This window comes from Ambystoma mexicanum, chromosome 3q (genome assembly GCF_040938575.1).
Source record: "Ambystoma mexicanum isolate Mex_15411 chromosome 3q, UKY_AmexF1_1, whole genome shotgun sequence".
Lineage (NCBI taxonomy): Eukaryota > Metazoa > Chordata > Amphibia > Caudata > Ambystomatidae > Ambystoma > Ambystoma mexicanum.
The window spans coordinates 1,115,393,925-1,115,417,776 of NC_090926.1; the positions used below are offsets into that span (position 1 = coordinate 1,115,393,925).

The 23,852-nt window shown below is 47.4% G+C and overlaps 1 protein-coding gene across 5 annotated transcripts in view; it reads left to right on the forward strand.

The window, feature by feature from the left end:
* LOC138447655 (neurogenic locus notch homolog protein 3-like) overlaps window positions 1-23,852 on the forward strand; it is a 798,580-nt gene that overhangs the window by 285,616 nt on the left and 489,112 nt on the right. For all 5 annotated transcript variants that reach the window (XM_069603880.1, XM_069603877.1, XM_069603879.1 and 2 more), the window contains exons 10-12: window positions 2,620-2,853; window positions 5,403-5,558; window positions 16,653-16,988. In XM_069603880.1, coding sequence (XP_069459981.1) covers window positions 2,620-2,853; window positions 5,403-5,558; window positions 16,653-16,988 — 726 coding nt within the window. The remainder of the gene's footprint in view (window positions 1-2,619; window positions 2,854-5,402; window positions 5,559-16,652; window positions 16,989-23,852) is intronic.

Below are 23,852 nucleotides of genomic sequence, written 5' to 3' on the forward strand. Positions count from 1 at the left end.
GGGCCCAGGGACCATATCTCTCCAACCCTGAAATCTTTCCTGGCTCCCGGTGGCTGCAAGGATCAAGTTCAAGACCCTCTGCATCGTTCGCAAAGGCCATCTGGGGCCGGGGCAAACACTACATCCAACTCTTCCAAAATACTTTCCTTTGCAAGCCTTTCGCTCCACTACCTCAAACTCTGAGAGTCAGGCGCTTCTCCAGGCAGAGAGTGGGGGGGGGGGTTAGATCTCTCCTGCGGGTGCCTCCCTCTGGAAAGGCTTCCCTGCCCCTCTTCCCTGCTTACCTACCGGTCTGCTGCGCCGACTGGTTGCTTGGCTACCCTGAGAGTCTCGCAAGGTACCAGGCTCCTCCATGATCAGTCTCCCCTGCACTGCCTCAAGGCCTACCATGCACTTAGGGGCTGTAACTGTAACCCTACAGTCCCCTGCCTCCTTGTACTTACATAGAACTGCATTGCCCTGGCTGCATTTACTAAGAGCAATGCTGCCATGATTGCACTTCCCCCTTACCTTCCACCCCTGCACGTTGCTTTGTCGCACTTGCATGATCTGAGTGACACAAGCCCCGTAACATAGTTTGTCTTGCCCTCCCTTGTCGTGCCTAGAAACACTTGTGTACAGGCGCATTATAAGTGATATATATCATCATCACCAACACTGGAATTCACTGCCTCCCGACATTCCACACGACCAAGACTACATGGCTTTCTGTAAAGCATTGAAAACCTGGCTTGTCCCTAATATATGAAAGGGATAGCCTAAGGCCACCAAACGCTCCAATGGCCAGATTTCAGCTAGAGCGGTATCTCGAAAACCAGGAACAGTTGGGTCATGAAAGTCAGCTTTAGAGACCAGCAGGCTCTGGGCTAGGCAGCTGCGGGCTCTACACACCCAGCCTAGCAGCCCCCAACCACTGTCATAGAAACCTATCCGCAGACCCCTACACGCCACCACATTACCAGAGCGTAATAGCCCCTCAGACAGCTAAATGCAACTGGACCCACTCCTGTCAAACTTTACCCATCTGGGAATTAACACGCAAAGCCACTATCTCAGGCCCCCCTGCCAGCCAACTACGTCTCTCCCGGTTTCCTGTTAACCTGTGTCAAGCCGTACCCATCTGGGTATCGTCTCAAGTGCCACCACTGCAGAGCTTCATAGCACTTATGGTTTTAAATAGTACGGTTGGGTCATAACATGCCACCTATCAGGCACACAATGTGGCATATCAAATGAGGCAACCCTGTCCTACCTAGGAAAAATGCAAAAATACAGGGGGCCCGATTATACAGGTATGGGGTACTTGGGGCACAAAATATATATGAATATATTAAAGAACCCCAATCGGCAGTTTGCTCTACCCGCTAAATTACACCAAACTAGATGCTGCGTTTTTTCAATCTCTTGGTTCGATGCGTTAGTCACCAAATCTTGAATATATACTACTACACTTGACTCATGAAAACCAGTTCCTTAATTGTACACAATACTTTAATTGTACAAAACGGCTTCTTATAAAAAAAATGCACGTCATATAAAAATTAAATCCATCAGTCCAATTGAATTGGTCCTGCAGCATTTGTGTAAGAGCGTTTGCATACCCTGTTAAGTGAACAATGCAGCTGTCCAAACAAATGAATACGAAAGAAATGAATGATAACAAGCAATTTAAACAAAATTAAATCCACCACCAAGTGACAGTGACAAAATGATACTAAATTAAGAGTTGTAAATAGCTAACAAATCCATCAACTGCATATGACCGTTAGAAGTCAAGTTGCACACAGTTGATGGATTTGTTAGTTAGCGATTTACAGTTGAGTTTAGTATTTAATCTGCATTTTTAAAGCGCTCGCACAGCCCTGGGGGCATCGAGGCGCTGTTACAGGAATGTCTGTTTATTTATAACGCGCTTAAAAATACCCAGAGGTTTCTAAGCGCCGATCCGGGGATTGTACCAGTGTTGCTTCCTGTCGTCTTGTTTCCCCAGCGAGCACGTTGCCACCGAGCTATCCTCCCGGGACAGTATCATTTTTGTCGATCACTTGGTGGGTTTAATTTAGTTTAAATTGCTTGTTGACATTTTTTTTTTTAATGAATTTGTTTGGACAGCTGCATTGTTCACTTAACAGGGTATGCACACGCTCTTATCCAATAACTGCTGGACCAATTCAGTTGGACTGATGGATTTTAAATGTGTACTTTGAACCATTTTACATGAAGTGCCTGGGGACCAACTCTGTTGGTGACGGTGCACGATATAAATACCTTTAACATTTAACCCAAGCACTATGATACCCCACTCTCCAATGACCTGCACTACGGTCCCCTATGGCATTCAACCCACAGTGCTACGAGATCATATCAATGGTTACATAAGGCGCTATACAAATTCACAATAACATATAGGCGTATTATGTAGAGCATTGGTCCTTGTAAAACCAGCCTGTTGCCTTATTGATTTCACTCCAACTGCTATATTATGAGTGAGTCACAAACCTCTGCACAGATGTGAATCGAGGGCTGATGTATCCATATGTAAAACAGAATAGTGATAACCTCTATGAGGAAATGGGCACATCCGGGGAATCCTACACATTATTTGTTTTATTCTTATAGGTCAGTTCTGCACTGAAGATGTGGATGAGTGCCAACTACAGCCCAATGCTTGCCACAATGGTGGAACCTGCTTCAATACAAATGGTGGCCATACCTGTGTCTGTGTGAACGGCTGGACTGGAGAAAGCTGCAGCGAGAACATTGATGACTGTGCTACTGCAGTCTGCTTCAGTGGGGCTACCTGCCATGATCGTGTGGCATCCTTCTACTGCGAGTGTCCCATGGGAAAGACTGGTAAGAGAGGAAACCTGGCAAGTTGCGCTTGGGGTACATATCCAAAATATCATGCAGCACAGACCTGCTTCTTTAACTTTATTGGAGGAGATTACAAGGCCGCCTTCTGCTTTGAGATGCAAAGAAGATAAACGGAGGTTGCTGGTAGGGCAATTGTCATTTCTGTGCTAGTTTCCTCCTACCTTCGAGACCCCCAGCTCTTTTTCTGGACTTGGGACATTTTACATTTTTAGCTCCTGAGTGCGAGGGACCTTTTTTCCCTGACCAGGATTTTGTTTTCACCGTTTTTGGAGACTGACAAACTCCATATGCATCTGCCTTTTGTGTGGTGACACACAGCACCCTTAGTGCAGTGTCACTGAGAAATACGTTTCATTTCTCAAGGTTTAAATACCTTTTCTTGGGTGAACTACTATTCCCAAGAACAGTAAAGTGATATTGATCTTACTTGGGTAGGTCCAGCACACACCATCTTATGTGGAGTGCTGGGGTGGGTTGATCTAGTAGCCCCTTACCCTATTTTCTCATGTAACCTTTTTTGTTACCATTACTACTTTAAATGTCTGGTGGCAGTGGTTTACATTTTACTACCAATGTGCGTTTTTACCGCAGGCTGAATGCTCCACTGCAGTACAGCACCCAGGAGTGACAATTTTGTCAAAATGGCCCCTGTCTTCATTTTTTGCCATTTTCTGTTTGTGAGGGCTTTCTTGGCTTTTACTCAGTTGAGACAGGCTTCAGCCCTGAAGCCCGCCCCTGGCTCAGTGACTGAAAGAACAGCAAGTGAGGCAGGGTCCTGAAACTCCCCTGTCCTTTGTCTCTAGGTGTGCCTGTTCCAAACAAGTCCTGATTGGCCGGCTGGCAGCCCGGGAAGGACGGCCAACCTGCTGGGTGATTGACAGCCTAGGGCTATGAACGAATGAACTAGCTTAAAAGGCGAGGTTCTCGGGGCTACAGGTAGAGTCGACCACTGGAAGAAACATCGGAAGAAGAAAACATGAAGAGCAGCCCGCTGCAACCTCCAGGACCTCTAAGTGCCCGGTGAAGCACTGCTGCTGTGCTGACCACCTCTTTCGCATCGACGGAGAAGCTCTGGACCGAGGGACTTCTCCCCTTGGGCTGGTGACCAACTAGCCCTGTGACAAACTCCACTTTGGTGCAACCCCTGACTTGCTGTGCGTCTCCAGTGCTGCAGAAGCCCAATGCCAGGGGTTGAGTGTCCATAACCGAGTGCAATGTCTTCCGCGGAAACGAATCCGGCCAAAAGCTCCAGGTGCCTCCTAAGGACACTCCTAAAGCAGGAAATCACGATCCAGAGTCAAGGAGCAAGGAAAGTCCAACCAGGGAAATTTGTTCTGCATCAGTGCTGTTTGCGAGGCGCTGAAACCACGAAGAGCTATTGAATCAAAGACTATCCGTAGCCCTTTCCCCGAGTACTGCCGCAGGAGCCTGCCGTAGGTTCGTCCTCTCGTACCCACGACTGAGGCTCCGGAACAAGGGTCTGCTTGTCTTTAGCAAGACTGAATCCACTTGGAATATTTTCTTCAAACCAGAGGTACTTTGGGGGCTTGGGGTACTTGCCTTGCCAGAAGTTGTGCTTTCACACTTGAGAAGTGCACTGGCTTACCTTTTCGGAGTTGATTTCAACTCCCCCTGCATAGGCTTAAATACTTGTGTTCCTCCAGTGATTTTCTTGAACTATCTGACTTTGTGAAAGACTTTATCCAAGAAGTGCATCAGACATTTCAACTTGTTCCATTTGACTCTGGGTGTCCTGGCTCCTTAAAGGCACCCTTCTAATCTATTGACTTTGGCATGGCTTGTCCCATCATTGGTTTTATTGCTGGAATCGGCTTACTAGAGTTCAATGGAGAATTAAAACGGTCTTCATGTTATGAGCATGTACGTTCTAACCTTTATATTTCCTTAACCCTTGCTGAAACCCAAAGTCTAAAGTATATTGGTGTTTAAGATGAATTCAATACTATCCTTGTTATTGAAGTCACTTCAGGGTGTAGGAGAAATGTATTCGCATACCCAAATTGTATACACCAACTTTATTGACTTTGTAAAGTGATTCCAATGTTTGCTTGACTGTTACAAACAATTGCCCTTTTAAAGAATGCTTAACTAAAAACTGATAGTTAAATAAAGATTTGTAACTGAAACCTTGAGGGTGTGAGTGCTACTTGGTTACTTGTATGGACTGATTCCATCTGTATAGCTCACATTACTCCTCTTGGCTGCTCAGTCACACTACCAACTTATGTAGTACAGACCTATACCAAAAGGTGGGTTAGCTAATACCAAGCAGATACGAATTGTGTAGTCTCACACAGTGGGACTTCACCAATTGTTACCGAACAGTTGCTCATGTAACCAAAGTGACAATTTTTAATGGTTTTGAAAAAGCATAATTTGCAAACTGTGCTTGCCTGCTCAAACCTTTCAAACATGTCTAAGGATAAACCGAGTGTACAGAACTGGTACATGGTCTCATATCTATTATGATTTTATTTGCTAATCAATATATTTCATTCTCTCAATAGGTCTTCTTTGCCACCTGGATGATGCTTGTGTTAGTAACCCATGCCACGAAGATGCAATGTGTGACACCAATCCTGTGAACGGTCGTGCCATCTGCACCTGTCCTCCTGGCTTCACAGGTGGTGCATGTGACCAAGATGTTGACGAGTGCTCCATAGGTAAGGTGAAATGGCCTCGAATTGTAATGCCATTTCACGTTCACTGACTGTTGAACCATATTGCTACATTCTCCTGTTAAATATCGAACAAAATGTCTTTCCATGGTACTAAAATTCATTCATTTGTACAGTGGTGCCTAAAGGATTGTATGTTTATTGGTTTAGTTGAGAACTGCCACCTATACGATGTGGGCATTTCTGGATTTAAAATGAGACCAATGACCGTAAATGTAGAAGTTCCTGTTCCATTGCCTTTGTATTTGTGTATATACTTGTACAGGTCTGATATACAGCTATCGAACTGGATTAGCTGTTTTGTGATCAGCATAAAAAGTGAAAAATAAAATGTACACACATTCACAGACCATTCAATATTCCTGTTATGTAGGTCACTGTAGATTCCTTTTTTCAGCTCTAGTTTAGCCTTTAGTTCTTTGTCCAAATCCAGGCCTCCAGATCCATGCCAGCTTTTCAGGATACCCCACATTAATATTCATGAGATAAATTTGCATACATTGATTCTAAAAAATGCACATTTTTCCTCATAAACATGAATGCAGGATGTCATGAAAACACATCAAGATTCCGACCCTCGAGGCCTGGAGTTAGACAACCCTCTAATGCATTGCTCTGCTGTGGAAGGTGTGATCAGATGCTGCACTGCCTTTGCTGAAGGGAAAGTGTCCAGAAGCGAGACACACTAAATAGCAGTCCGACACCCATGGGTTGTTCGGAGCATGCCTCCCTGAGGCAGGATAAGTTGAGATTTGTATAGTGTATTTTGCAAGTAGGTAAGTTTCACCAGTTTACACAGCTCACCAGTTTACTGGCAGAACATGGATGAGTTGTCATCCTGAAATTTTGAGGCTTGACCTACTTGTTCGCAGGTCTAACACAGGGCACATGTTTGGATCCTTTTTGGGTACAAGGAAGTATATTGAATACATACCCCTATTTACTTGATGTTCTGGGACGAGTTCGATCACTCCCTTTTGCAGCAGGGTCTTTACTTTCTCCTGGAGGATGACATTTTCCAGGGACAGTCTTTTCTTTGGCTGGTGGTATTGAGGCGGATGAAGAAACCCGAAGCAATAACCATTGTCTACAGTCTTGAGTAGTCACTGGTTTGAGGTTATTCTATCCCATGCATGGGTGAAGCATGTTAATAGTCCTACTCAAGAGGCATGGGAGGGGATCCAAAGCAGTCCTATGCTGGAGGGGAGCCTCTGGCTGCTGCATTTCTCCCCCTACCTTCGCCTTGCCAAAATCCCCATTGTTGAAGGCTTTGATAGGAGCTGGATGTTCCTTGGCCGGAATACCAGGATGAACCCTCGTCCCACAGGCACTCTGAGCTGTGCCTGGAGAGGACTGCTCATGAAAGGATCGGCAAGTATTGAAGACACCACATTGTGTATACGGCGTGGCAGAAATCTCATTATCTCGTGCTCCTTCGTGGTCTCAATGACATTGTCCACCCCCTTGCTGAAGAGGGAGGAGACTTCGATAGGTTTGGGAATAAACTAGGCCTGTGTCTCTGGTTTAAACGTGATGTTTGAGCTAGGCATGCCGTTTCAAGAATGACTTCAGCCAACACCTTACCCGCCTTCTTTGCAGCATCAACTGTTCTTCAAGATGTTCTGTGTAAATGATTTGACATTCCTCTTGCACCACCACAAGCAACTGCAACCTTGCAGGTTAGGCCACATTCTGCAGACCCTCTTGTACCAGTACCCATTGGACATCACAAAAGCTAGCAAGGAGAGTATCATTAGCGATGTGGGTACTGTAGGCTGCAGAAAAAGTGGTGCATTTGCCAAGGGCGTAATGTTTTTTGCAGTCCTTATTAGGTGGAGATTTGGATGAAGACAGGGGAACTCCTGCATGTTTTCTAGTCGTGAGCATGGAGTTCGGAACAGAATGTCCCCAGATAGAGGAGATCAGAAGTCACAAGGTGAAACATCTTGACCCGTGGATTAACCGCTGGAGTAAGTGAGGGCGTAAGCAAGGAGGGGGCAGTATGATTTATTTTAATGGAAATAAGAAGTGGGATGGCTTGGCTGACTGGAACTTTCTCCTTGAGGATATCCTCTACAAAGTCAGACTCGGTCACCACCTCCTGAGTGACCATCTTAAAATGGTCTACTGCTTTTCTAAGGATTGTATTGAAAAGCATTTGATCATCAAAAGGGGAAGCCTCCCTTAGTTTGGATACAGGCGGAGCGTCCAAAAAGGTATCTGGCTCAGCTTCATGAGCTGGGGTAATGGGCCAATTTCCCTCTGCAGGGATCCAGGAATCTTGGTCATGAGAAACTGGGTATTGGGAACCATCCTCACACAATCCGGGTCATAATGGACGTCATTTTACTGATAATCTTGAAAAGCGTTGTTAGGCAAGATTGTATACAGTACCCTGTGGGAGACTACACCAGCCTTGTCCTCTTGGCAATAGTGAACCCAACCTTTGGTATAAGCATGTACTACATAAGTTGGTAGAGTGACTGAGCAGCCAGGCTTATCTCAAGAGGGGTTAATGTGAGCTGTAGGGTTGTAATCGTTTCACAGTGACAGTTATTCAAATAAACACTTGCACAAGGTTTCTTGATTAAACAATTATTTTAAGTCAGTTGCTCCCTTCTAAAGAAGGCTTATTTAGTCATATCACACAAAATATACTTCAATAAAATACTGTTTCACTAAATCAGTTAATACCCATTGGGGATGGCACACAGACACTTCCTACACCCTCAGGTGACTTAAATAACTAGGACACTGTGGACATTGATTTATCACTGGCACATTTAGAGCAATACTGAGATTTATGGCAAAAGGAAAAGATGAGGGAATAATACAATGGTTAACAAATATTCTTTAGCAGGTATGTACTTCTTGAACCGTCCAATGCAAAGTAAATTAACCCTTTCCTAGGGGAAAGGCAAAAAGCATAAAGTCTGAGGTAATAAGAGTCTCTCAGTGAGCCTGGACAGGCAATGTTAGTTGAGCAAGTATAGGCGAGCTGAAGAGCTTGTAGGTAAGTTAAGGTCTTCCACAATGTTTTAGAAAATGTTTGTAGAAAGGAAATCACTGAAGGGCCACACGCTGGGAGGGATGCTTGTTGGGGGGGGGGGGGTGGAATGGGGGAGGGACTGCAAGCAACTCTGCATGGGTAACCAAGACCAGTCTCAACTGAGAGCTAGCAAGGCTACACAACAAGAGGTAAGCCCCTTAGTTTTACAGTACCTTTTGGTTTGAAGAAAACTGAATCCAGCTGGCTTCTGTTCCTGTGTAGGTCTGCAGGTCCTGTGTTCCTGGGCCTCAGTCGTGGGGGACAAGAGGGAGGACCTCTGGGGAGTCCTGCACTACGAATGGAAAGTCGGTGGCAGCAATGGGCAAACTTCAGATCCGCAGCACTTCGCGGTTTCAGCTCCTCGGGTCTCTCGCAAACAGCACCACTGCGGTTCTCGATACCTTTTTTAATGGACTTTCCTCCTTCTGGGGTCCAGCACTCTGTTGCCGCTCAAGCTTGGTCAGTCCTGCTTCATGGGAGTCTGGAGGATCTTCCTGGAGCTCAGGTCCGGCTTAAAAAGGATGCACTCAATCTGGTGTTCCTCTTCCTGGCAATCGGTTCCTGCAGCAGCAATAGAAGTACAGCCAGCTCCGAGAGGATGTCCAGACGAGTTCGCTTTGGGGTTGATTGGTCCCACCAACCCAAGGGGAGTAGTCGTCCGTTAAAGGGCTTCTCTAGTTGAGGCAAATTTGGAGCTTCAGCAATGCAGCAGGGCTTCACTGGGCAAACTAACGTGCAGGAGTTACAGCAAGTGTCTCTTCCAATTTCTTCTTTGGATTCCTTCGTCCAGTGGTTGACTCTGGCGTCCAAGCCAAAAGCCTTGCTTTTTATGAATGTTTCTTCCATTCAATCGCAGCCTAGCTGTCACTCACACAGCAGGGTGGCTGCCCTCCAATGACAGCCAACCAGCCAATTACCTTTGGGTGTATTCCTGTAACCGAAGGGATTAAGCAGAGTTTCAGGCACCTCCCTCACTTCCTGCCCCTGCCAGACACGATGGAGCCAGAGGTGGGCTTCACCAGTGAATCCCGCCAAAGACCAAATGAACGAAGGGACCAAACTTGGTTTGGCGTGCATAGTAATTCTCAAAAAGGACCTTTCCAACAAGAAATGGCAAAAAAAAGACAACCAAGATCAATTTGACAAAATGGGCACACATGGGTGTCTTGCTACAATTGCAGCCCATTGTAAAAACTCCCAGTGGTAGTTAAAAGTAAACCACTGCCACCAGCCATTAATTGTAGAAAAGGTAACATAAAAATGTTGCATGAGTAACTAGACAAAGGCGATACTAAGAAACCCCTCCAGCACCCTATTGTAAGATGGTATGTGCTGGGGTCTAGAAAGTTACAAAATGTAGGTAAAGTCAATACTCCTACGTCCCGTCCCCTTTCCTCCATACTTGTGGACATTCCGTCCTTCGGGACTGGACCGGAGCAGTTTTTGTCAAAAAGCATCAAAAATGAAAATGTTTGTCCTTCTCTTTTTACGCGGGGTACTGCACGCGGCCGTGACCCTGAGCTCCGCCCGCACATTGCCCTTCATTCTTTTTCTCTGCGCGGTCGGAGATGGACGCACTTGCATCACTGGGAACTATTTTCTTTGTTCCAGTTATCCTGGTTTCCTGCTCCGGTTCTGGGTCGCCCAGTCCTCCGTCTATGCCGGAGCGTCTGGGATTTGTTTCCTGTTCGTCATGCAAATGTCTTTGTTACGGCTGATCCCCATTCTCTCGGCTTGGAGTGTCTGGGCCTGGACCATGATTGGGATTCGTATTTCTACTGCAACTCGGTCTCTGTCCGGGACCTCCAGCATCTTTTTCGGTCAGATCTTTCAGCGCTTTCCTCCACCTAATTTTCAGCTTTTCATCAACGAAAAGAGATGCCCGGTAAGTTCCTTACTTTTTAGATCGCCCAGTCCTGGGGACTCCTTGTCACAACCTCTTCTGCTCTTGCTCCCACTAACCTGAAAACATAACCCCACACACATGTTCGCAGAGTCCCTCATTGGGCTATTGGGTTTCCCTGACATCTCCCCAGCACCAGGGAACCCAGTTGGACCAGAGCATGGCACTCTTAGATCCAATTACATTCAAACATGGGGAGGAAATGAGTCAGCAGCGTATTTGGAAACAGCAGTCTTGTTTCTGCAGTCCCTGGGTGTGGCTGACTAAGCCACACCCAGGCATTCATCCACACTTTGCGTTACTCTGTCAACAGGCCGCGGAACGCTCAGTGTTCCTCCAGAGCCGGCATCTGCGCCGAGAACTCCAGCCACAGTGCCAGTTCATCCGGAAGACAGCAGCCCCTCACTTCAGCAGTGTGCTCTGAATCGTAGCACTTACCTGTTTATTGTGCCGTGACGGCCTGGCTTACGACTCCCCTGTAATCAGCTGCTGCAGTCATCGGGTCCGCGGCCCCTCCGCAGGCGCGGGCCCTCCACAGCATACAGCTCCCAGGGACCACATCTCCTGACACGCTAGTTCTTGAACCTGCTCCATCTGAGACCTGCAAAAGAAAGGAAAGCACACAGTGAGTAAAAATGGACACCAGCAAAGGTGAAAGGCACGTTGTATGATGTGTGCACAATAAGACAAAGGCAATACAAGAAAGAAAAGCACTAAGCTTGCTAGCAAAAATAACGGACACTTGCAAACTAAGAGGACGAGCAGGAGGGCCTGTAAAAGAAACCAATCACCACGAAGATAAAGGAAAACAAACCAGCAAGCAGGCAAAGACATTGAGCAACAAACACTCCAAAAGCGCAGCAAAACTCTCGAAGCCACAGCAGGTGGGCAGGACTACCCATCAGTGAAGCAACTGGTGGTATTGAACTATTGCACTCCTGCTAAGGATTGAAAGGATGGAGAGCCAACCTTCTTATTACTTAAGGTGAGCACACACATATAGGTAAGAGGTGTTCACAGGGGGACTAGGAGAGAAAGGAGGGGGTTGCAGCTACCACAAGGCCCTTGTTTTCACCACCACTTGTCGTCTTGGTTCCCCCCACAGACGAAGTCATCCTAGTGAGCAAGAGAGGGTACAGAACGGAGGCTCTTGATACTCCCGCAGAGCTAAGGTGAACGTGACACTCCTTCCAGGTCCGGGAGGGGCTCGAGCAACTCTGCTACCAGGGGTTCCCGTGAGGTGCCGCACAGGCCTAACAGGCATACCAGAGTTTTCTCAGAGGGTTCCCACGACGGACCTGCCAAAACCAGACCACGCTCTGAGGTTCACCTGTCGGGTGGTAAACTTCAGCCCAGTTCATCTGTGGCTTTGGATACCGTGGTTTGCTCCGAGGTAGGTTTCTGGAGCTTTCCTCACCAACCTCAGGGTACGCCCTGAGGTCTCCTTTTCTGGAGCTTTCTCTACCGAGCCACGGCTTGAGCTCCCTCTCGAGGGAGCTTCACGTATCGGGCAGAAACCAGAGGTTACCCTTTCTAATATATACTTCAGGCTCTCCAACTCCAAGACTGGTTGGCATCATTGGACCGTCAAGATGCCCATTTTCATGTGCAAAGCCATCTCAAGCACAGAGTACTTTCACTGTTAGCGGTTCTCAGTTTCGGGTTCAGCCATTAGGGCGGACCTCAGCCCCGAGGGTTTTCACCAAGTTGATGCGGGGGTGGCAATGAGTTTCAGGAGAGGGGGGACTCGAGTCTACCCCTACCTAGACAATTGGCTGATCAGGGCGTGTTCACCTGAGCAGGCACGGGAACATCTCAGCGTAACCTGCCACTCTTCACAAACTGAGCTTAGCCCTCAATTTCAAGAAGTCTCTCTTGATACCATCCCACAGACTCCAATTTATTGGGGCTGTCCTGGATACTTCCTTGGGGAAAGCCTCGCCACCCGAGGTGACGGCTCAAAACATTCTGCAGATGGTTACCACATTCCAGAGTGCCCAGCATCTTCTGTCATTTGATTTTTCTGAGGTTGCTCGTTCTTATGGCATCCTGCATTTTCCTGGTGCCAGAGGCTCGCCTAAGAATGAGATCTCTCCAATGGGCTCTCGGGACTGTGGCCCTAATTCTCAGGCAGAATGTCGAGCACCTTCAAGTGCCGAACAGAGCTGCTCAGCTCTTCTGTGGTGGGCCACAGAAAGACAACATTCTCAAGGGACAATCTTTTTGGCAGCCATGGCCGGAGAGAACCGTAGTGACGGATGTCTCACTCACTGGGTGGGGATGCCACACCAATGATCTGACAATCAGCAGTTGTTGGTCTCCTTCCTGCCATCTGTACAGGGAAAGAATGGCCTGATAATGACAGACAACACAGTGACCACGTACTAGGCTCGGCAGAGGTGGTGTAGGGTCACTACCACATTGCAAAGGCAATGCATCTCAGTTTCTGGATGATACAAGAAGGACTCTTATCAGTTCACCTAGCCGGAGAGCAGAACACGGCGGCGGATGCTCTGAGCAGGCAGAGCAGTCTCCCACGAGTGGGAACTAGCTCAGAAAGTTCAAGAGATGCGCACCCTTTGGGGAACCCCTCAAGTGGATCTGTTTGCGACCAGTGTCAACTGGAAGTGTGAACCGTTTTGTTCAAGGGAATTTCTTCCTAGAGCTCTAGGGGATGCGTTTGTGGTGGACTGCGAGTTTCCACTCCTGTACGTGTTCCCTCCAGTCAGTCATTCCTCACATTACCAGAAAGTTCGGGAAACAGTTATCCTCATTGCCACGGATTGGGCAGTAGGACGTGGTACCTGGACATGTCATCTGCTCTCCAATACGTCTTCCACAAAGAGGATCTTCTCTCACAAGGTCGGGGTTCTCCATCCAGAGGTCAAAACACTCAGCCTTCACGCATGGTTTCTGAAATGCTGAGATACAGGGATTGGGACTTCCCGGATGACGTAATGGAGATTTTGCTTTTGGCCAGAGGCCAGCAACAAAATCATTTACTCTTATGTCCCGTCCCCTTTCCTCCATAGTTGTGAGCCATTCCGTCCTTCAGGGCAGAACTGGGGCACTTTTGTAAAAAAAAGCATCACACTTCATTTTTGTCCTTTTTTAAAAAAAAGTATGTGGAGCCACCGCACGTGGCCGTAAAGCCACCTCACCCTTCAGTACTTTCATCTGTGTGGTCAGACGCACTAGCATCACTGGGAATTTATTCCCCTTATCCTTCCTTCCTGCTCTGGTTCCAGAGTCCTCTTGTCCTCCGTCCATGCTGGAGCATCTGAGATTTGTGTCCTGTTCATCCTGTGAATGTCGTTTCGCGAGGGCGGATCCCCTTTCTCTTTGCCTGTAGTGTCTAGGCTCGGAATGCCGTTGGGACTTGTGCTTTTATTGCGACTGCCTTTCGATTCAGGCACTCCAGCGTCATCTTATCAGGTGGGAAGAGGTGTTTCAATGCTTTCCTCCACCTCATTTGAAGCTCTTCATCAACTAGAAAGAAATGTCTGGGTTCTTTCCTTTTTATGGCACCCCAGCCAGGGGACTCCTTTCTGGGGTCTTCCGGGACCGGGAGAGGCTTGTGTAGCTGTACTACCAGGGATATCCCTGAGGTGCCCCGCAATAGGCGCACCAGAGACTCCTCCGAGGGCCCACACAGCGGGCTTGCCAAAACCGTATCTTCTTCCGAGGTTCCGCGTTTGGGGGCTGTTAGGGAGAATTCTCAGAAATGTGTTAATTCCCTTCTACCTTGGAGACCCCCAGCTTTTTTCGCTGGACTTTAGGACTTCTCTCATGTCATTTTAATGTGATTTATTCTGTTTCTTTTGACTTTGGAGTCTGACAAACAACAAAGGCGCATCATCTTTCCATTGTCGCACACCACCTTCAGTGCAGTGGCACAAGGAAGTCTCTTAGATCACCCAAAGGTTGAACTACCTTCTCTTGTTGAAACTGTTTCCAAGAGCAGTGAAGTGAAATTGACTTTACTTACATTTTGTAACTTTCTAAACCCAGCACACACCATCCTACCATAGGGTGCTGAAGGGGTTACTTAGTATCCCGTTTGTCTAGTTTCTCATGTAACATTTTTGTTACCTTTCTACAATTAATGGCTGGTGCCAGTGGTTTACCTTTTACTACCATTGTGTGTTCTTACCGCGGGCTGCGTTCACAGCTACAGTAGGGCACCCATGGGTGCCCATTTCATCAAAATGGCACTGGTCTTCCTTTTTTTGCCATTTCTTGTCGGGAAGGTCCTTCTTGAGATTTCGAGCCAAACCAGGTTTGGTCCCTTTGTTTGTTTTGTCTCTGTTGGGATTCATGAGCAAAGCCCGCCTCTGTCTCCAGTATGTCTGGCAGGGGCAGGAAGTGAGGGAGGTTCCCAAAACTCCCTGTGCTTAATCCCATTGGTTACAGGAATGCACCCAAAGGTGATTGGCCGACTGGCTATCCGGCAAGGACAGCCACCCTGCTGTGTGACTGACAGCTAGGCTGGAATGAATGGGAGAAACCTGCATTAAAGGCAAGGCTTTTTAGCTTGGAAGGCAGAGTCGACCACTGGATGAAGGAATCCGATGAAGAACTTGGAAGAAACCCCTGCTGCAACTGCTGGACCGTTGGTTTGCCTGGAAAAGCCCTGCTGCAGTGCTGAAGCTCAGAGTTCATCTCGACTAGAGAAGCCCTGAAAGGACGACCTCTCCCTTTGAGTTGGTGGGACCAATCAACTCCAAAGTAACTCCAACTCGCGCCTTGAAACACTTGTGTATAGTCGCGTTATAAATTCCATATCTCATCTTACCATATCTAGCCCATCTGGACATCTCTCGGAGCTGGCTGTACTTCTGCTGCTGCTGTTGGAACCGAAGTGCCAAGGAGAGGAACACCAGATTGTGTGCGTTGCTTTTAAGTCAGACCCGAGCGCTAGGAAGATCCTCTGAACTTCCCCTATGCAGGACTGACCAAGCCTGAGCTACCTCAACAGAGTGCTGGACCCCAGATACAAGGAAAGTCTGAGATGGTATCCGAGAACTGCAGTGCTGCTATTTGCTGTCAGACGCGAGGCGCTGAAACACTGAGGAACCGCTCAATCGAAGTTTGCCCATTGCTGCCACTGCCCTTCCCATTGCAGAGCAGGATACATCCTCCCTCTTGTCCCCACGGCTGAGGCTCAGGAACATGATCTGCAGAGCTGCACAGGAATTGAAGCCAGCTGGAACCATTTCTTCTAACCAGAGGTACTGTAAAGTCTGATTACTTGCCTCTTGTTGTGTAGCCTTACTTGCTCTCAGTTGAGACCTGTCCTGGTTACCTTGCAGAGTTGCTGAAGCTTTGCCCCTCACAAGCCTCCCAGCTTGTAGCCCTTAAAGTGTTCTGCTTTTCTACAAACATTTCTAAAAACATTGTGCAAGATTTTTTACCTACCTGCAAAGAAGATCTTCAGCTCCCCTTGACATTGTGCAAATAACATTGGCTGTCCTGGCTCCCTGAGAGACTCCTCTTTACCTCCGACTTTGTACATTGGCCCTTCCCACAGGAAAGGGTTAATTTACTCTGCTTTGGAAGGTTCTTAGTACTTACCTGTTTATGAATTATTTGTTAACCTTTGGTTTATTCCTCTATTCTATCTTTTACACCTAGCTCAGTATTGCTCTAAATGTACCAGTGATAAAGCAATGTCCAGTCTCCTAGCTATTTAAGTCACCCGAGGGTGTAGGAAGTGTCTGTGTGCCATCCCCAATGGGTATCCTCTAATTTAGAGAAATAGTGATTTGAAGTGTATTATAAGTGTTATCTATATATTGCTCCCTTCTGGAGAAGGCTTATACAATTGACTGTGAAAACAAATTAATAATTGTGTGATCAAGAAACCTTGAGTGTAAGTGTTCATTTGAATAACTGCTACTGTGAAACTCTGTCTCGCAACATTACTGCACATTGACCCCTCTTCAGATGAGCCGCACTAACCATCTGTGTAGTTCTGACTTACACCAAAGGTTGGGTCCCTATTGCCAAGCAGTCAAGGTTATTGTAGTGCTCCTTTTGCACTAATGTACAGCAATGCAAACGGGGACTCTTGCTTTGATAAACTGTTATAGTAGACTAATTATTCTTTCTGCTCTTCCCTCTGCAGGACAAGACTGCTCCCTGGTAGATGCATGTGCTACGAATCCTTGTGCCAATGGTGCTCACTGTACAAACTGGAATGGTCGCTACAATTGCACATGTTCATCTGGTTACCAGGGCCGTAATTGTCGAAATGATGTAGATGAGTGCCGTCCACGCAACATCTGCCACAATGGTGGAACCTGCATTAATACACCTGGATCTTTTAAGTGCCAGTGTGAAACTGGGTACACTGGGCAGCTGTGCGAAAACCTTTATGTTCCATGTTCACCATCACAATGCATGAATGGAGGGACCTGCCGACAGACTGGAGACCGCACTTACGAATGTGCATGTCTGCCAGGTAGGATATCCCTTGTCTTATGAGTGAATTTACTATCTTGACACATAAAAGGATATTTAATTTTGAAATGCAGCATATTATTCCTTGGCATCAGTGTTCATTTGGTTTTTAATGGGACAATAGGTACCAGATTGTTCTATCCTTTGTGTGAGTGTGTTTAAGTAGGGAGTCTATGAAGGGATTTACAGATTCGTCAAAGTAGTGTTCTCACCGTTAAGCTAGTAAGAGCCATGGACGTCTCTTAGGCAGATTTGTGCCCACACCTGGGGAATCAATGAGTTCTTATGCTTGCTAGGTATAGTTATGGCAAAGCTGTAGTACATGTATGTGGTGAAGGCATTCGTCCATGAAGATTCCATGCTTTAAATATTGAAGCTGTATTCAATGTTAGCCCAAAATTGCTCCGACTAAAAAAGATGCTGGACCATGGCAAAGCATGGTTGGACTAGGGGTCTAAATCTGACAGTGTTTTCTCAGGTAAAGAAAGCCTGGCTGACCGTCAGTATGTTGTGTCAGTAAGCATTTTTATACTGAGCCCATGCCAACTGTAGTAGACTAACCAGGCCCAGGCTTGCCCAGATAGTGCTGTATTGTGTCCCTACCACAGGAAACCATAACGTGATCTCTTGGGGACAGGAAATGAAAAACACTAAAGGGGATGGGAAGAAGCGAGAATGACGATTAACAGATAAGCTTTTAGAAATGTAAGGGAGTGGGGTGGGGGAGTCGTCATATATTGGTACCAGGGGTGCATGTGTAATACCTGTTTTGGATCAAACGAATGCTGATTAGGAAAAAGAATAAAACCTGATCATGATGCAGAGTAATTTTCAGTGGAAGGTGTTTTCCAGGACATTGATTATTTGGTACTAGATTTAGTTGGCCAAGGTTGCGTAATGGACTCCATATGTTAGTGGCCCCTTTGGTGGAATCTTCTTGACCTGGTAATCTTTTTGAATGTTCCTCACTGTAAACAGAGGGTAATCTGGCAGTGCCATGTGGACTGACGGAAGTGCCAGAGCCAAGAGTTGGTGGTGTTAAAGGTGACTGCAGGCAACAAAAATGGAAAGTCCGTCCCTCTTCCAACACGTGGGTGCTGCGGGGCTCATCGTCTCACGTCGAAGGTCAGAAGACAAATAAATTATACTCCTACTATACACATTTTTCACTCATTCTATGCTCTTGGCAGGCCTTAAGTAGACACAAAGGAGGTTCTGGGGCACTCTAACCTTCACACACAAATTTCACTTGCTCCCCTCTGCGCCATCCGGCTCCAAGGTCTCCACCCTCTTTTTTAACTATAATTTTTCACTCCCAGCACCTTGAAATACAAATCACACGATTGCCGCTTCAACGGGATGCCCTGTCTGTCCTCTTTGAACATTTTAGGACTTTTTACTTTGGGGTTTCCCAGTGTGAGATCATGCACAACAGGCGCCGGCCTCCCGATAGCAGACTTGTAGGGCACATTCCGTCTCGGAAATTGCAGCCCTGAAACGAAAGAGCAGGGCAGCAGAACGGAAGTGGCTAACCTCAGGCTCATATGACAAACTGGCCTGCCGCTTGCTCCAAAGACAATACAGACTCGCCAACCATGCAAAAACAGCCGACATACAAGACGGGTCTCTGGTGCATCCAATAACATGGCTGAACTTTTCAAGCTCTGCAGGGAACTAGCCAACCCTTCTGCTGGGTGCTCCTCACCCTCTCCTTCCCAGGTCCACTGCAATGCACTGGCCTCACCTTTGCCACCAAAACTCGGGACATCCTGACCACCCTTTATTCACTCCCTCACAACCCATTCCACACCCCCCGACACCCCACTATCCCTTCCCTTCAGCCACCCCCCCTGTCGCACCTGAAGAAGTTACCAGAGTTGTCCGATCCATGAAAGTCTCTTCTAAACCGGTCTCCCCTTGCTCATCCAGGACCATCAAGGATAACATTCTCTCTTGCCCCTGCTCTTGCTGATTTCTACAATCACTTTCATCACTGGATTTTTCCTCTCCCCTTCCCCCTTGTGCACCCTCTCTTGAAAAAGCCATCCTCTGACCCTACTGCCCTGCCAGCTACCACCCTAATTCCATCACCCCCTTCCTGTATGAAGCTGCTTGAGAAGCTGGCCCTGCCCCACTCAACTAACTCGCTGAACTTGTTGGTGGCCTCCACGACCATCAATATGAATTCTGAGCATCCAGATGCATGGAAACTCCTCTTCTGAACACATGTGAAGAACTGCTCGCATCTCTGGACTCCAACTCCCCAGCTTTCTTAATATCTCTCGATCTCATCTCTGCATTTGATACAGTCAACCATTCCATCCTCCCTACAAAGGCTCCACGGTACACTTGGTATCTTGGAACAGGCACTGGACCGGCTGATCTTTCCTCACAAATTGCTCTTCCCAAGGCATCCTGGGCCCCTTCTCTCCTACTTCCCCCTCCACCTGTAGTGTCCCTAAAGCCTTTATACTCTTCCCCCTGGCTCTTTAACATCTAATTTGCTTTCCTTGCATGCCTCATCTCCTCCAATTTCCAATGTTAGCAGATGCCTCAGCTTTTTCAAACACCCTGCTGACCCTCTTGCACCCTCCATCATCCCTGACTGCCTATCTGTCATCCAATCCTGGTGCGCCTCCAACGATCTGTCCAACGCCTGTAAAACTGAGATCCTTCTCATTGGGACCTTTGCTCTCTCCTTCTCCCCCTCTCTGGCCTTCCTCCTTGGGCTCTCACACTGCGCCATTAACTGAAGCCATAAACCTTTGAGCGATCTTTGACTCTTCTCTCCTTCCTCACACACACTCGGGACATTGCCAAGAAGTCCCACTTTCAGCTCTTCCTTCTCAAAGGAATCTTACCTTTTCTCACTTTCCCCTCAGAGGCTCAGTGACCCAAGCACTGGTTCTCTAGGCTTCCCTACGCAACAGCCTCCTCCTGAATCTACCATCTTCCACTCTGTGACCCCCTCCAGCTAATCCAGAATAGGGTAGTGAGACGTATCCTTGGTATAAGCCCAGGGACCACATCTCTCCTGCACTGAAGTCTTCATTGGCTCCCGGTTGCTGCATGTATTAAATTCAAATCCCTCTGCATCATCCACAAGGCTTTCTTGGCGTGGGGACCACGCTATCTTCAACTTTATCTCATTAAATACTCTTCCTCTAGACCACTATGTTCCTCTGGCACTAACTTTGTGCGTAAAACATTTTGCTAAACAGAGGGCAGTGGGTTGTTCTCTCTCCTATGCGGGCTACCTCCTTTGGAACAGCCTCCCCCCACACTCCTGTGCCTCGAGCAGGATCTCAAATTCCAGAAGCTCCTTTTTATCACTGGATCTTTCCCATCCCCTTGCCCCTTGTACTCCCTTGTGAAACCTCTCCTGAAAAAGCCATCCTTTGACCCTACCTGCCCTGGCAGCTACCGCCTTATTTCCTGGGAGAACCCCTACGGATTTCCTATGACGAAATGGCAGTGTTCGCCTTTTCTCCCCTCAATTGTGCTTTGTTGAAGCTGCGGGAGGTGCATAACTGCACGCTAGTCTTTATCACACCCTGGTAGCCAGCCAGATCTGCTTTTAGGAGCTGAAGTTTCTGTCAGCCGTTCAACTGATCCAATTGCCGGAGATTCCCAATTGCCTGCACCAGTACGACCAACAGGTATGGCATCCATTCCCACAATCTCCACTTAGTGGCCTGGTTCCAGAAATTGGGTCTCCAGCACAGTTCAACCTATCCTATCATATGTGCAACATCCAGGTAGTGCACAAACACTCTACACGGGCACAGTACAAAAGCAAATGGCTCCGCTTCTGTCACTGTGGTGTTTAGACAAACAGATTGATCCGCGTCAAGGTTCAGTTGATTGCGTCCTTTCCTTTATCTCCGACTTGCACCCACAGACATTCATAAACACACTTGCCGAACGTACCAGTCTGCTATTTGGGCACACCCAACATGGATTCTTCTTCGTTCTCTCACAAACAGTGATGAAAGTCATTTCACTGGTCTTCATCTTTCCTCTTGTCAAGCCTCCCCAGGTGAGATGGGACCTCAATGTGGTACTCGACACGGTCTGCGATAATCTATTCGAGCCCATGGAGGCAGTGGACTTGAAATTGCACACCAGGAAGGTGGCATTCGTGCTCACCATTATTTCAGCTAGAAGGATTGGCGAGCTGCAGGCTCTCTCAATTAAAGAACACAGATATGATGCATGTGTAGTCCGGTCAGCAGCATGGAATGTTGCTCACATACATGAAACTATTTGAAGGTCAAGATACTTTAATGTGACACTGCGCAGATGTACTTCTCGAATTGGAATAAACTTCAATATTAAGGAGCGCAATAGAAAGCTAGACACGTTGGGAAGCTCCCTTTCACATTGCCATTTAACGTGAACATGCATGCGAATACTAATCACATTGGAATAGAAGTACTTGGCTGTTTAGTTGAACAAGACTAAGGTGCTTTAGAAACTTGGAACTGCGCGTGCATCTGTTAGTGTGAATTATGTGATACACTGATGAAAAAGAAACCCCAGATATATAAAGGTGATTGGTTCTTTTTAAATGGAAATATTTTATTGTGGTTGTGATTCTGGAAATGCCCTATGGAGAGACAGGGCCCCCTGTCCTTGCTCTACCACTTCTCTCTGTGTGTGACACAATGACTGAGACAGCCCTGACTGAAACTGACATGAATGCAGTGTAGTGTGCTAAAAGGCAGGATACTTGCCCCAATCAACATTCCTTTGTTATGGGTGTCTGGGTGAAGTGAATGGTCTGTGAGCCTGATTGGCTGCCTGCATGAATGCCCTTCTGTGTGATTGGCTGACCTGAGCGTGGCTCAGCCAGAGAGAATGAGACAGATGTGTATATCTGGGGACCTCTCACTAACCAATTTTTTCAGAGGTCGAAGCTGAAGCAAGAAGATGGTCCATGTAGCCTAGCTGGAGGAGAGGTCTGCTTCTGCATTTCTTCACTGTAATCTGAAGCTATCGTGTCTCCCAAGGACTGATCCAGAGAGGGCCTGGAGACCTCTTCCCTGAGCTACGAGGGATTATAGTGCAAACTGCTGATCTTAATCCAAAGTGCCCTGGAAGCCAGTCCTGTGTGCCTGCCATCCGAAGGGGCCTTCGTGAGTCCTGAAGATGAGTTCCTGGACATCTCGAGTCGGAGAGTCCATTGGTGTTGCCCCAGGTCCAGAGTGCATTTTGTGGCCACTGGAAGTTGTTGCGGTCTACTGCCCAGAAGAGGGGATACCATGGTGCAGTGCTGCTGAACACGCAAAGCTGCGAAAGTTCCTAACTGCCTGTGAAAATTTCAAGGGACATCTCACCATCACTGACCACTTATTCCCACCGGAGAGAGTCCAGAGTCGCTGAGGAAGGTCAGTCTGTGGGCTTCTCACCACCAGAAGCTAACGAAGACATCCAAAGGGTCCAGAGTTGGTGAGTCTGAGGTCTGCTCCAGTGGTAGAGTCCAGGTCCCCAGAATCTGCCCAGAGGTCTGTGTTGCGGCTGCAGCACTGAAGAACCTAAAGTCTGAAAACCGTGATATTCCAAATGTGACCTATGCACCCATCACTGCCAGAAATCATCGAAGGGTCCAAGGGTTCTTACACTCATCTGCCAAGCCTTTAAGGAGACCACAGCAAGGTTAATCTTCACAGGACTCTACAGTCGGAGAAGTCGTCGACCAAAGGAGAGCACCGCCAAGGGTCAAACTGCTGCACTTTAGAAAGACTTTGGTTTGGTTTTTCTTCTTGGATTCCGCATCCCAGTGGCTCCTTCCAAAGGGGGTCCTTCCTCGGAGGGAATCGTTGAGTGATACAGAGAAACTCTGCCCCATCACCTGCCAAAGCACCAAAAGGTATTGTGACTAAGAGCATCTTCAAGCCTTGGGAGTCATCCAGGGGTCCCAGATTGGTCATGGATCGTGATCTCATGTGGCCCCTCGGGTGCTTTGGGTGGTAGAACCTTTTAAAAGAAAGCAGAAGGTTTTTGAACATTATTGGAATGGGCTGTAAAAGACAACAGAAGTTACTCCCTACCATTTTCATTACAGGTTGACGAGGTGGGGGAGCCTCACACAGAATTGTGTATCTAGTTTAAAGACAGCCTTCTGCCACTGTTCACAACTAACCTGCCTTTCTTCCCTAGTATATGCTGATACACCTCACTTAAGTTCACCTACCATTTTTTAAGTCTGTCTGCAATTAGTGCAGTTATTACAGCATGTATGTATTGTGTGGTACCACAGCGTGTATATATTTACCATTCTTTGAATAAGTATATCCAAGTACAAAGTGTTATTATTTAAATGTATATATTACTGTATCATATTTTATATGAAGAAGCTGTGATCACCTAACATACTGTGTGGACATTCCTTTGTGGGGGCCTTGGGGAAACACTGTGAACCTGCCTGCATCGCCTCCTGAAAGCTTAAGCCTGGCTGCACGTTCATTGCTACCAAATTGAGAGCCTTGCTTGGGTGTTTTGTGCATTTAGTCTACCACATAGATGTCATGATCTATGCTTCCAAAAGATCAGGACTTGCCCGACTCCCTTGGAAGCAGACCCATAACCCCGGTTCCGAGTGCCAGCCAGTCCCAATTGGGACCTTTTGGACCCTGTCCTGGCGCCAGTGGTACCAGGCTCATAAAGATGCCCAGTCCCAGCGCTGGAAACGCCGGGCTCATAAGACTTGGGTGGACTTACCTGCAGCAGACCATGCTGCTTACTTACCTGCCAGTTGAACCCCTGATCCTCTTCTGTTTGGGACTACTTTTCCTGTTGGGTGGGGCAGGAGCCACTCCCTAGGTTCAGAACACTGGAACTCTTCTGGAAAGCAGGAACTCTT